This window comes from Oncorhynchus keta, chromosome 35 (assembly GCF_023373465.1).
Source record: "Oncorhynchus keta strain PuntledgeMale-10-30-2019 chromosome 35, Oket_V2, whole genome shotgun sequence".
Taxonomy (NCBI): Eukaryota; Metazoa; Chordata; class Actinopteri; order Salmoniformes; family Salmonidae; genus Oncorhynchus; species Oncorhynchus keta.
In genome coordinates this window covers 28035949-28049679 of record NC_068455.1, presented here as the reverse complement: position 1 = coordinate 28049679, position 13731 = coordinate 28035949, and the positions used below count along the sequence as shown (strand labels likewise).

Below are 13731 nucleotides of genomic sequence, written 5' to 3'. Positions count from 1 at the left end.
ACACTTAATTATGCGTCCCGCTAGCGGGACAACATCCGGTGAAGCTGGAGGGGGCACAATTAAAAAAAGAATCATACAAATTATGGATATTAAACATTGAGGTACATACAAGTGTCTTATATCAGTTGAAAGTTTAAATTCTTGCTAATCTAACTGCACTGTGCGATTTACAAATCAAATATTTGTCACATTCACATGGTTAGCAGATGTTAATGCGAGTGTAGCGAAATGCTTGTGCTTCTAGTTCCGACAATGTAGTATTAACCAACGAGTAATCTAACCTAACAATTCACAACAACTACCTTATACACACAAGTGTAAAGGGATGAAGAATATGTACATAAATATATATGAATGAGTGATGGTACAGAACGGCATAGGCAAGATGCAGTAGATGGTATAGAGTACAGTATATACATATGAGAAGAGTAATGTAGGGTATGTAAACATTATATTAAGTTGCATTGTTTAAAGTGGCTAGTGATACATGTAGTACATAAAGTTGGCAAGATGCAGTAGATGGTATAGAGTGCAGTATATACATATGAGAAGAGTAATGTAGGGTATGTAAACATTATATTAAGTGGCATTGTTTAAAGTGGCTAGTGATACATTTTTTACATCCATTTTTCCAATATTAAAGTGGCTGGAGTTGAGTCAGTATGTTGGCAGCAGCCACTCAATGTTAGTGGTGGCTGTTTAACAGTCCGATGTCCTTGAGATAGAAGCTGTTTTTCATTCTCTCGGTCCCTGCTTTTATGCACCTGTACTGACCTCGCCTTCTGGATGATAGCGGGGTGAACAGGCAGTGGCTCGGGTGGTTGTTGTCCTTGATGATCTTTATGGCCTTCCTGTGACATCGGGTGGTGGATGGTAGTTTGCCCCCGGTGATGCGTTGTGCAGACCTCACTACCCTCTGGAGAGCCTTACGGTTGTGGGCGGAGCAGTTGCCGTACCAGGCGTTGACACAGCCCGACAGGATGCTCTCGATTGTGCAACTGTAAAAGTTTGTGAGTGCTTTTGGTGACGAGCCGAATTTCTTCAGCCTCCTGAGGTTGAAGAGGCGCTGCTGCGCCTTCTTCAAAACGCTGTCTGTGTGGGTGAACCAATTCAGTTGGTCCGTGGTGTGTACGCAGAGGAACTTAAAACTTACTACCCTCTCCACTACTGTCCCGTCGATGTGGATAGAGAGGTGCTCCCTCTGCTGTTTCCTGAAGTCCAAGATCCTCTCCTTTGTTTTGTTGACGTTGAGTGTGAGGTTATTTTCCTGACACCACACTCCGAGGGCCCTCGACTCCTCCCTGTAGGCCGTCTCTTCGTTGTTGGTAATCAAGCCTATGATTGAGTTGGAAGCATGCATGGCCACGCAGTCGTGGGTGAACAGTGAGAACAGGAGAGGGCTCAGAACGAACCCTTTTGGGGCCCCAGTGTTGAGGATCAGCGGGGTGGAGATGTTGTTACCTACCCTCACCACCTGGGGGCGGCCCGTCAAGAAGTCCCGTACCCAGTTGCACAGCTTGATGACGAGTTTGGAGGATACTATGGTGTTAAATGCTGAGCTGTAGTCGATGAACAGCATTCTCACATAGGTATTCCTCTTGTCCAGATGGGTTAGGGCAGTGTGGTTGTGATTGCGTCGTCTGTGGGGCGGTAAGCAAATTGAAGTGGGTCTAGGGTGTTGGGTAGGGTGTCGGTAGAGGTGATATGGTCCTTGACTAGTCTCTCAAAGCACTTCATGATGACAGAAGTGAGTGCTATGGGGCGGTAGTCATTTAGCTCAGTTACCTTAGCTTTCTTGGGAACCGGAACAATGGTGGCCCTCTTGAAGCATGTGGGAACAGCAGACTGGGATAAGGATTGATTGAATATGTCCGTAAACACACCAGCCAGCTGGTCTGCGCATGCTCTGAGGACGCGGCTGGGGATGCCATCGGCTGCAGTGAAGGAGAGTCCGCAGGTTTTGGTTTCGGGCCGTGTCAGTGGCACTGTATTGTCCTCAAAGTGAGCAAAGAAGTTGTTTAGACTGTCTGGGAGCAAGACATCCTGGTCCGCGATGGGGCTGGTTTTCTTTTTGTAATCCGTGATTGACTGTAGACCCTGCCACACACCTCTTGTGTCTGAGCCGTTGAATTGCGACTCTACTTTGTCTCTAGACTGACGCTTAGCTTGTTTGATTGCCTTGCGGAGGGAATAGCTACACTGTTTGTATTCGGTCATGTTTCCGGTCACCTTGCCCTGGTTAAAAGCAGTGGTTCGCGCTTTCAGTTTCGCGTGAATGCTGCCATCAATCCACGGTTTCTGGTTTGGGAATGTTTTAATAGTTGCTGTGGGTACGACATCGCCGATGCACTTGCTAATAAACTCGCTCACCGAATCAGCGTTTTCATCAATGTTGTTGTTTGACGCAATGCGGAACATTTCCCAAACAATGTGATCGAAGCAATCTTGAAGTGTGGAATCAGATTGGTCGGACCAGCATTAAACTCCTAAACGCGGGATCTTCCTGTTTTATTCTCTGTCTATAGGCAGGGAGCAACAAAATGGAGTCGTGGTCAGCTTTTCCGAAAGGAGGGCGGGGGAGGGCCTTATATGCGTCGCGGAAGTTAGAATATCAATGATCCAGGGTTTTACCAGCCCTGGTAGCACAATCGATATGCTGATAGAATTTAGAGAGTCTTGTTTTCAGATTAGCCTTGTTAAAATCCCCAGCTACAATGAATGCAGCCTCAGGATATGTAGTTTCCAGTTTACACAGAGTCAAATAAAGTTTGTTCAGGGCCATCGATGTGTCTGCTTGGGGGGGATATATGCGGCTGTGATTATAATCGAAGAGTATACAGTAGCTATTACAGCAAAAGCATGCCATGTGATTGTTTGAGGATGGTGCCCCACATCAAAATATTTTTCCACCGGCACAGGTTTAATAAATTCACAAATAGCGAAAAGTCTGTTTAGTTGGCGCTATCGATTTGAGTAACCCGCTCGTTCAACATGCAGAGAAAGGAATACGAAAATCTACCCCTAAACTTTGTTTCAACAAGTCAAAATACGTTTCTATTTCCTCCTCAGATACCCTAAAATGTAATCAAACTATAATATTTCTTACGGAAAGAAGTATGTTCAATAGGAAACCGATTTCAGCAGGTGCGCCTTGTCTTCATCGCGAGTCCAAACAAGAATTTCCAAGACTGTGTCCCTGTACTAAAACTGATATTTCTTATTCGTTTTGGAAGTTACAAGCCTGAAACCTTGAACATAACCTGATGACACCCTGTGGAAGCCATAGAAATTGCGTCCTGGTAGCTAGAATTCAGTATGCCCTTATGCTTTCCATTTTAAGAGCATGGTCTCCCCCCCCCAAAAAAAAAATTATTGTTGGTTTTTCTTTGGATTTTCTCCAAACATATCTATTGTGTTTTACATTCTCCTACATTATTTTAACATTTCCACAAACTTCAAAGTGTTTTCTTTCCAATGGTACCAATTATATGCATATCCTGGCTTGAGGGCCTGAGCAACAGGCAGTTTACTTTGGGCACGTCAGTCAGGTGGAAATTGAGAAAAAAGGAGCCCTAAGACATTTTAAATCATTCCAAACAATGGGCTCAATCGTGAATTGAGATGCATTGGTGCAACCTCTGGTTTCAAGGGCATATGTGCTCAATCGTCAGGAGTTTGTGTGCTCAACTCAAGTCAGTGTATGGCCCATTTGTGAATAGTGTGTCGAGCACATCAACTTGGACAAGACCAAGATATTCTATGTCGTCTCAGGGATGTTTTAGTAAAGAGGAATAGGATTATTCAAGAGTAGTCTGTGGCCCCTTAGAGGTTTTATTTGCTCGCTAAGTACAATAATATTTTCATGGTAACTAAAAGGACTGGCTGATGCAGACATGGTTCCCTATCATCTCCTTCAGGCTTCTAAGCCACAAGACCATCCAATGGTGCTGATCTGAGAGGCTTCCAAACAGCCAATCAGGCCGACCTTCTCAGAAAAATAGGGACCCTAAAGATGTGATATCTGTTCTGATGACCACAGTATTTGGGTTAGCACTTAAAACTATAAATGGTTCTCTCTTTATGATGTACTGTTTTTTCACAAGTGCTTTGAATGTTCATTTCAATTTGTTGCAGGCACACTGATGGAACTACGTCGGCTAGTTGATAAACCGCCTCTACCCTCCGATCTATTTGCAAACGTACAATCACTGGAGAACAAACTGGATGAGCTCCATTCAAGACTATCCTATCAACTTGACCTGAAGAACTGTAATATCCTATTTTCTCAGAGTTGTGGCTGAACAAGGACAGGTGTAATATGCATCTGTCTGGTTTTTCTATGCATAGGCAGGACAGAACGGCAGCTTCGGGTATGCTCAAGGTGGGAGGTGTGTGTCTCTTTGTTAACAATAGCTGGTGCGCAATCTCTAATATTAAGGAAGTCTCTATGTTCTGCTTGCCTATTTAGAATACCTCATGATAAGCTGTAGACCATACTATTTTCGAAGAGCGTTTTCATCTATTATTTTCTTAGCTGTCTATTTACCACCTCAAACCAATGCTAGCACTAAGACTGCACTCAATGAGCTGTATAGTTATAAGTAAACAAGGAAATACTCCTAGTGACCAGTGATTTTAATGCAGGGAATCTGAAATCCATTGTACTTCATACCTACCAGCATGTATTCTGTGCAACTTGAGGCGAAAAAACTTTAGATCACCTTTCTCCACACACAGAACCGCACACAAAGCTCTCCCTCACCCTGCATTTGGCAACTATGACATAACTCTATACTCCTGATTCCTGCTTACAAGCAAAACATCAAACGGGAAGTTCCAGTGACGCGCCCAATACAGAAGTGGTCCGATGAAGGACTGTTTCGCTAGCACCGACTGGAATATGTTCCGGGATTCATCCAATGGCATTGAGAAGGTTACCACATCAGTCACCCACTTCATAAGTGCATCGACGACATTGTCCCCAGAGCGACCATACATACATATCCCAACCAGAAGCCATGGATTACAAGTAACATTCACACTGAGCTAAAGGCTAGAGCTGCCACTTTCAAGGAGCGGGAGACTAATCCTATCCCTTATATGCTCGCTTTGAGGTAAGCAACACTGAACCATGCACGAGAGCACCAGCTGTGTAATCAGACTCTCTGTAGCCAATGTGAGTAAGACCCTGAAACAGAGTGACATTCACAAGGCTGCAAGGCTAAACAGATTACCAGGACGGATAATCTGACAAGTGTCTTCACTGACATTTTCAACCTCTCCCTCACCCAGTCTGTAATACCTACATGTTTTAAGCAGAACACCATAGTAACTGTGTCCAAGAACGCCAAGGTAACTGGTCTAAATGACTATTGCCCTGTAGCCACAAAATGCTTTGAAAGGCTGCTCGTGGCTCACATCAACACCATCATCCCAGACACCCTGGATCCACTCCAATTCGCATACTGTTCAACGACGCGCACAACTCCAACACCACCATCAAGTTTGTTGACGACCCGGTGGTAGGCCTGATCACTGACAACGATGAGACAGCCTATATTGAGAAGGTCAGAGACCTGGCAGTGTGGTGCCATGACAGCAACCTCTCCCACAATGTCAGCAAGGCAAAAGAGCTGTCTCACGCCTGCTCCTGCTCTCCCTCTCTGGTGCTCTCTGGTGCTCCTCACAGAATGCTGACACCACTAAAGGAAGCATCAGGGAGTGGTTGGTAATGTCGGGTCCGGGTGCCGTCGCCGATGGAACTGGGGGTGCCTCAGCTAGTTCGTCGGGCTTCCACGCCTTAGCTGGCTCGAGAGGTCTTCTCGTCTCTTTGGGCTCAGCAGGCGTCCACCCCACGTCATGTTTCAGCTGGCCCGTCAGGCTTTCACACCTCAGCCGGATTGTCAGGCTCCCACGCCTCAGCCGGCTCGCCAGGCTCCCACGCCTTTGCCGGCTCGTCTGGCTTCCACGCCGTAGCCAGCTTGACCAGCGCCACGCCCATGCCTCGGGTGGCCCGTCAGGCTCACCCAGGTGGGATGCCGGGTGGCGCCCCTAGAGGGGGAGGGGGTACTGTCATGCCTGCTCCCACTCTCCCTCTTTGGCGCTCGAGGGCGCCAGGCTGCCCTTCATTATGCACACCTGTCACCGTCATTACGTGCAGCTGCGCAGTATTGGACTCACCTCAACGGGTGTGGTTGAAATAGCCGAATCAACTCATTTGAAGCGGTGTCCACATACTTTTGTATATACAGTGGGGAGAACAAGTATTTGATACACTGCCGATTTTGCAGGTTTTCAAATCAAATTTATTTATATAGCCCTTCGTACATCAGCTGATATCTCAAAGTGCTGTACAGAAACCCAGCCTAAAACCCCAAACAGCAAGCAATGCAGGTGTAGAAGCACGGTGGCTAGGAAAAACTCCCTAGAAAGGCCAAAACCTAGGAAGAAACCTAGAGAGGAACCAGGCTATGTGGGGTGGCCAGTCCTCTTCTGGCTATGCCGAGTGGAGATTATAACAGGTGGAGATTTTCCTACTTACAAAGCATGTAGAGGTCTGTAATTTATATCATAGGTACACTTCAACTGTGAGAGACGGAGTCTAACACAAAAATCCAGAAAATCACATTGTATGATTTTTAAGTAATTCATTTGCCCAGCGACAGCCCCAAAACCTGAAGGATCTGGAGAAGGTCTGTATGGAGGAGTGGGCCAAAATCCCTGCTGCAGTGTGTGCAAACCTGGTCAAGAACTACAGGAAACGTATGATCTCTGTAATTGCAAACAAATGTTTCTGTACCAAATATTAAGTTCTGCTTTTCTGATGTATCAAATACTTATGTCATGTAATAAAATGCTAATTAATTACTTAAAAATCATACCTTGTGATTTTCTGGATTTTTGTTTCAGATTCCGTCTCTCACAGTTGAAGTGTACATATGATAAAAATTCCAGACCTCTACATGCTTTGTAAGTAGGAAAACCTGCAAAATCAGCAGTGTATCAAATACTTGTTCTCCCCACTCTATAGCGTACATATCTACCTCAATTATCTTGTACCCCATGCACATCGACTCAGTACTGGTAACCTGTGTACAGTATATAGCAAAGTTATCATTACTCATTTTGTATTTATTGTTACTATTCCTTTTATTATTACATGTTATTTATTCTCTATTATTTTTATTTTTTCTTTCTCTCTGCATTGTTGGGAAGGGCCAGTAAGTACGCATTTCACAGTCTACACCTGTTGGTTACGAAGCATGTGACCAATAACATTTTATTTGATGTTAGCAGAGAATGCTTTCTCCAAATTCCTTCTTGTGTGGTTGGTTGAATGGTTGGTATGTGTGTGGTTGGTTTGTGTGTGGTTGGTTGGTTGATTGATTGGTCTGTGTAACACCCATGCCGTGCTAACAGTCATTGGTTTTCGTGGTGGGTAAGTATCTGGGCTGAGAAAAGGTCACTTTTCACCCTTTCACCGAGGGCTCAAGGGTCCTCATTATGAAGGGCAGGCTTCACACACAAACATCTAATGTACACTATATTGCACCAATGATTGGTTATTACAAGTCATTTGCAGTATGTATTAATATTGTATAAAGAAATATAACCTGGTCTCAGAGCATCCCCAAATCCGTAAACTCGGCACCCTCATAGATATCATCCTAACCAACTTGCCCTCCAATACACCTCTGCTGTTTTCAACCAAGATCTCAGCGATCACTGCCTCATTGCCTGCATCCATAATCACCCCTCATCACTGCCAAAACTCCCCCTAAAACACTTCAACGAGCAGGCCTTTCTAATCGACCTGGCCCGGGTATCTTGGAAGGATATTGACCTCATCCCGCCAGTAGAGGATGCCTGGTTATTCTTTAAAAGTGTCTTCCTCACCATCTTAAATAAGCATGCCCCGTTCAAAAAATGTAGAACCAAGAACAGATATAACCCTTGGTTCTCTCCAGACCCGACTGCCCTTGACCAGCACAAAAACATCCTATGGCGTTCAGCATTAGCATCAAACAGCCCCCGTGATATGCAACTTTTCAGGGAAGTTAGGAAAGCTAAGGATAGCTTTTTCAAGCAGAAATGTTAATCCTGTAGCACAAACTCAAAAAGGTTCTGGGACACTGTAAAGTCCAAGGAGAATAAGAGCACCTCCTCCCAGCTCCCCACTGCACTGAGGCAAGGAAACAATGTCACCACCGATGAATCCACTATAATTGTCAATTTCAAGAAGCATTTTTCTACGGCTGGCCATGCTTTCCACCTGGCTACCCCTACCCCGATCAACAGCCCTCCACCCCCGACAGCAACTCGCCCAAGCCTCCCCCATTTCTGCTTCACCCAAATCCAGATAGCTGATGTTCTGGAAGAGCTGCAAAATCTGGACCCCTACAAATCAGCCGAGCTAGACAAATCTGGACCCTCTCTTTCTAAAATTATCAGCCGAAATTGTTGCAACCCCTATTACTAGCCTGTTTAACTTCTCTTTCGTATCGTCTGAGATTCTAATAGATTGGAAAGCTGCCGCGGTCATCCCCCTCTTCAAAGGGGGAGACACTCTAGACCCAAACTGTTACAGACCTATATCTATTCTACCCTGCTTTTCTAAGGTCTTCGAAAGCCAAGTTAACAAACAGATTAAATCAAATCAAATCAACGTTTATTTGTCACGTGCACCGAATACAACATTACAGTGAAATGCTTACTTACAGGCTCTAACCAATGGTGCGAAAAGAAAAAAAAGGTGTGTGTGTGTGTGTGTGTGTGTGTGTAGGTAAGTAAAGAAATAAAACAACAGTAAAAAGACATTTGAAAAAAGAGTAGCAAGGCTATATACAGACACCTGTTAGTCAGGCTTATTGAGATACTGTGTACATGTAGGTAGATTACCGACCATTTCGATTCCCACCGTACCTTCTCCGCTATGCAATCTGGTTTCAGAGCTGGTCATGGGTGCACCTCAGCCACGCTCAAGGAACTAAACGATATCATAAGTGCCATTGACAAGAGACATTACTGTGCAGCGGTATTCATCGACCTGGCTAAGGCTTTCGACTCTGTCAATCACAACATTCTTATTGGCAGACTCAACAGCCTTGGTTTCTCAAATGGTTGCCTCGTCTGGTTCACCAACTACTCTCTGATAGAGTTCAGTGTGTCAAATCGGAGGGCCTGTTGTCCGGACCTCTGGCAGTCTCTATGGGGGTGCCACAGGGTTCAATTCTCGGGCCGACACTCTTCTCTGTATACATCAATGATGTCTTGCTAGTTATTCTTTGATCCACCTCTACGCAGACGACACCATTCTCTATACCTCTGGCCCTTCTTTGGAAACTGTGTTAACTAATCTCCAGACGAGCTTCAATGCCATACAACTCTCCTTCCATGACCTCCAACTGCTCTTCAATACAAGTAAAACTAAATGCATGTTCTTCAACCGATCACTGCCCACACCTGCCCACCCGTCCAGCATCACTACTCTGGACGGTTCTGACTTAGAATATGTGGACAACTACAAATACCTAGGTGTCTGGTTAGACTGTAAACTCTCCTTCCAGACTCACATTAAACATCTCCAATCCAGAATTAAATCTAAGAATCTGCTTCCTATTTCGCAACAAAGCATGCTTCACTCATGCTGCCAAACGTACCCTCGTAAAACTGACCATCCTACCGATCCTCGACGATGTCATTTACAAAATAGCCTCCAACACTATACTCAACAAATTGGATGCAGTCTGTCACAGTTGCAGTTGCAAATGAGAACTTGGTCTCAACTAGCCTACCTGGTTAAATAAAGGTGAAGTAAAAAAAATATTTTTAACGTATATCTGAGACACTCCATTTGGTATGATATGTTATGATTTACAATTAGTATTATATGTTACGAATTTAAAATGGAATGTTATGTTGCGAATTCTAGCTAGATGGCTAACGTTAGCTAGGCTAGGGGTTAGGGTTAAGGTTACGTTTAGGAGTTAAGTTAAAGTGTTAGGGGAAGAGTTAGCTAAAAGGGTTAGGTGAAGGGTTAGCAATCATGCAAAGTAGCTAAAAAGTAGTAGTAGTTCAATAGTTCCTAATTAGCAAAAATGAAAAAGTTGTCTGTTGAGATTCAAACTCACAACCTTTGGATTGCTAGATGCTTGGGTTATATGTCCACCCCGACCAACCACCCTACATTAGTTTTGCCTTAAGTAACCATCTGTCTTGTTTAATCATACCAAAATAACATTTCATACTAATTTGAGTGGCCCGAATTTACATTTACAATGTTACGTCTAGTATATGAGACCAGGCTGAAAAATATGATGACGTGGGTAAGAAAGGATAGACTGGAGTCCAGTAGGAATATCAACACTTGTTCACAGTTGTCCTATTTGTGCTATTTATTTACCAGGTTTGTGACCATTTTCCTATCACAGTAGTCTTTTGTTCTACATTTCCCAGTGCAATGACATACCATACACACAAACCCAAACAGTGATTAGGTGACAACTACCATTAGACTTGGTGTGATTATGATTAGAATGGGTCGTTACTTCCATTTGTATTCAACCTAAAAGGCAGTTGTTGAATATAAGGCAGTTATTTTGCTACAGCCCCTTCAGTGTTCTCAGTATAGAACTGCTTCAAGTAAGATAACTGCATGAGCCCTTTTTTCAATATCTATGGTCATCCATCCAGTTTTTAAAGGTAATTGGTTGAACTGCCTGTCTGACTGAGGTCCCTTCATTGAGAGGGAAACACACACAGGCCTACAGTGTTTAGAGATCTACAGTGTTTGGAGAGAACACATTTCAGGGCCAGGTGTGGGAAGACGACATCTTTCAGCACGAGGATGTGGGTTAAAAAGCCACAGTGTCAGAGAAGAAAAGTCTCTTAAGATGGGCATTTAGCTTCCCCATGCGGAATCCTCCGCTCTCCACTTTAGGAATGGCTTGGACAGTCTGGCTGAGTAAATAGACAGTGTGTGAGGGAAAGAAGGAAGGAGAGAGGAGGTAGAAATACTACATCTTGAATGCTAACCTGAACAAGTGAGAGTTATTGTAGACAGGTGAGAAGGATGAAACGGGTGAGTTAGAGCAGTGGGGATTCCAGAACAAATTCAGGGACATACATATTACCCATTGATATGACAAAACAATGATTTTTTTAAGATATTGAAAAACTAATCATCAGTCTTTCAAATCATCAGTCTTGTGTAAATGTTATGTTTAATTTGGGTTCACTATGAATGATGAATGCCAAACCTGGTTGAAAGTTCAAAGCCTGCTCATCAAGGTTAACATTTCAATTAATAATACTGTCCCTTCATATTGATGAGTGTATTTTGGAAATGTAGTATTTTGTATCCTGGAGGAAAAACCTTTTAACAAGATTATAGCCTTTGTGTTTTATACTTCACTGGTCTATCTTTGTGAACTGTTATAATGGAAGACAATTTTCAATTTAGGAGGTGGTGAAAGCATGGGCTCCTGCAAAAAAAGTATAATTCTTTATTTTCTGATAAGAACCCGTGGCAGGTTTTTGAAGTAAAACTTTTTGGGGAAATAACTTTTTTGAACTAAGTTATTAATCAATGAAGTGCACTTTAAAAGACCAAATGCAGGAGAACGTAGGACTAGTTGAATGTGATTTTTGGTGAGTGACTGATTGATATAATATTTAATTGTGCTATTCAAAGAGTTCATAAAAAGTTCAAATATAAAATAGTTTTAAAAAAAACTTTACGCTTTGTAAATCATAGGCATATTCTGGAATAATGGTAGGTTAATTAATTACTGACTGCCTGACGTTTCAGTCGGCCGTCTCAATATTGTGATTATGGTCTTGCGTTTCTTGGAATAGTAATAACAACTTAATGAGCTTTTGGAATGAGGTCTTGGAGATAGAGATTTTACAACGTGATTTGTCGCCTACTTTATACTATGAAATAAAATAAACTTTAAATGCTTTATTTTGAGCTCTAAAGAATCACATGATAACACACCGGAGAGAAACTACCCCAACGTTCCAATGTCTGAGAAAGCATTCAAACAACTCAGCACTCTGAAGAAACACCAGGAGATACGCATTGGGGTTTAAGAGGACAAATAGCTTTCAATAGCTCTGGATACGAGCGTCTGACTAAAAATGTAATGTAAAAATGTTTTTGCAAAAAACTTTCAGTCTTTTATAGACATGTATTATATATATATATATATTTTTTAGGCCTTTATTATGATCTTTTTGGCCGATTAAAAAATAATAATCCTATTAACAAAACAAAAGAGAAGTTGATAGCAGACGGACCAAAGGCTTTCTTCTGAAACTGTTAACCAATTGTATTAAAATGTGTATAAGTTTAAACAACGTGTTCCCTCGTTTGAAATTAGCCCAATTATGCACGAAGGATAATTGGTGTTTCGTAAAATATCACTTATTCAAATATTGTATGGCAATGGCATTCACATTTCCCCACGATTTAAAATATTTTTAAAATCTACGAAACAGTTTATTGCACAGCCACTAGACCCGTCCCTATTGCATTGTTGTTCAATGCAATTGCACACCTTTCATGATTTGGACAAACATATGGCATGTAAAATAAACAAATTAGTTGAATTTTGTGTCCAAAATACTTCAGCTTTGTGAAATATTTTTTTCAGTTGTAGGCCTGCACCCCGCCACAGGCCTGTATTGGAAATGTGACAGTAGGAGACCATTGATCTTGTGAATGTTCATTAATGGTTTTCAGAGCGTGGCAGGGTTGAGTATCCTTACATTGTCCATCAAGAAACTGGGGATAAAATGGTGTCTTGGGTGGTCCAACTCATTAATACACTCCGTAGTGCTTGATTTACGACTCCCATTGCAACCACCAATTAACGTGAAAACAGACAAAAAGAGAACTCCCATGATAGAGGAAGCCAGCTTTAACTTTCATATAAAATGTAAAATAAATCATACACTCTAAATAAAGGTCATCATCAACCTTAATGTCAAAGTATCAGGCAACCACTGTTAACTGTTTATATTTTAGGCTGACCCCCGGGAAAGGCGAGAAATTATTGGAGCCTTCAGTCTATATGCTCACTTTGAAATTGTAGGTAACTGGTTACAGGTTAATTAATTTGGTCTTAATAAATGTTGGTCCAAAATGTGTCTGTTCTATTTATATGCGACTTTGTTTAGCTAGATTAACGAAATATGATATTTGATTGGACATCATACTTTCAAAATCTTAGCAAGCAGTCATCATGAATCAAAACAATTTACATAATCCTTGTCATATGAAGATAAATAGTGAATAGAAATTATAGATAAACATATCGGTGCTCATCGGCCTTTAGACATAAACATTACACAACAAGTTGGAAATCGCAAATTCAACCATGACTGGTTTGGAAGGAATCAGCTGCTATAACTGCAAGCATTGCAAAGCAATCATTAGCCTGCTATTCAGTGGAGTTGCTGTATGATCCCAAGTCTAAGATTAAGGGTCTCTTTTCCTATTTTAAAATGATAAACATTCGACATTGGCCATGCTGTCAATGGAGCATGATTTGTGCCACGCTCAAAACAACTTAACTTGGAACTGCAAAATCTGACTTTAGTGAGTTCAAGACAACTGGGAACTCTGGAAAAATGAGCTACGACTGGGAAAATAGGTTTTGAACTTTCATCCAACTCGGAATTGTACATTTGGAACTCGGGCCTCTTCTAGATCTACGACCTGAAGAT

The 13731-nt window shown here is 42.4% G+C and overlaps 1 protein-coding gene across 1 annotated transcript in view; it reads left to right on the top strand.

Annotated features, from left to right (window-relative positions):
- The window catches only part of LOC118368238 (protein phosphatase 1A-like), a 28146-nt gene extending 21249 nt beyond the window's left edge, over positions 1-6897 (top strand). The window contains exon 6 of the mRNA XM_035752178.2: positions 4135-6897. Within this exon, the coding sequence (XP_035608071.1) occupies positions 4135-4143 (9 nt within the window). The 3' untranslated portion in view covers positions 4144-6897. The remainder of the gene's footprint in view (positions 1-4134) is intronic.
- The last annotated feature ends 6834 nt before the right edge of the window (positions 6898-13731 follow it).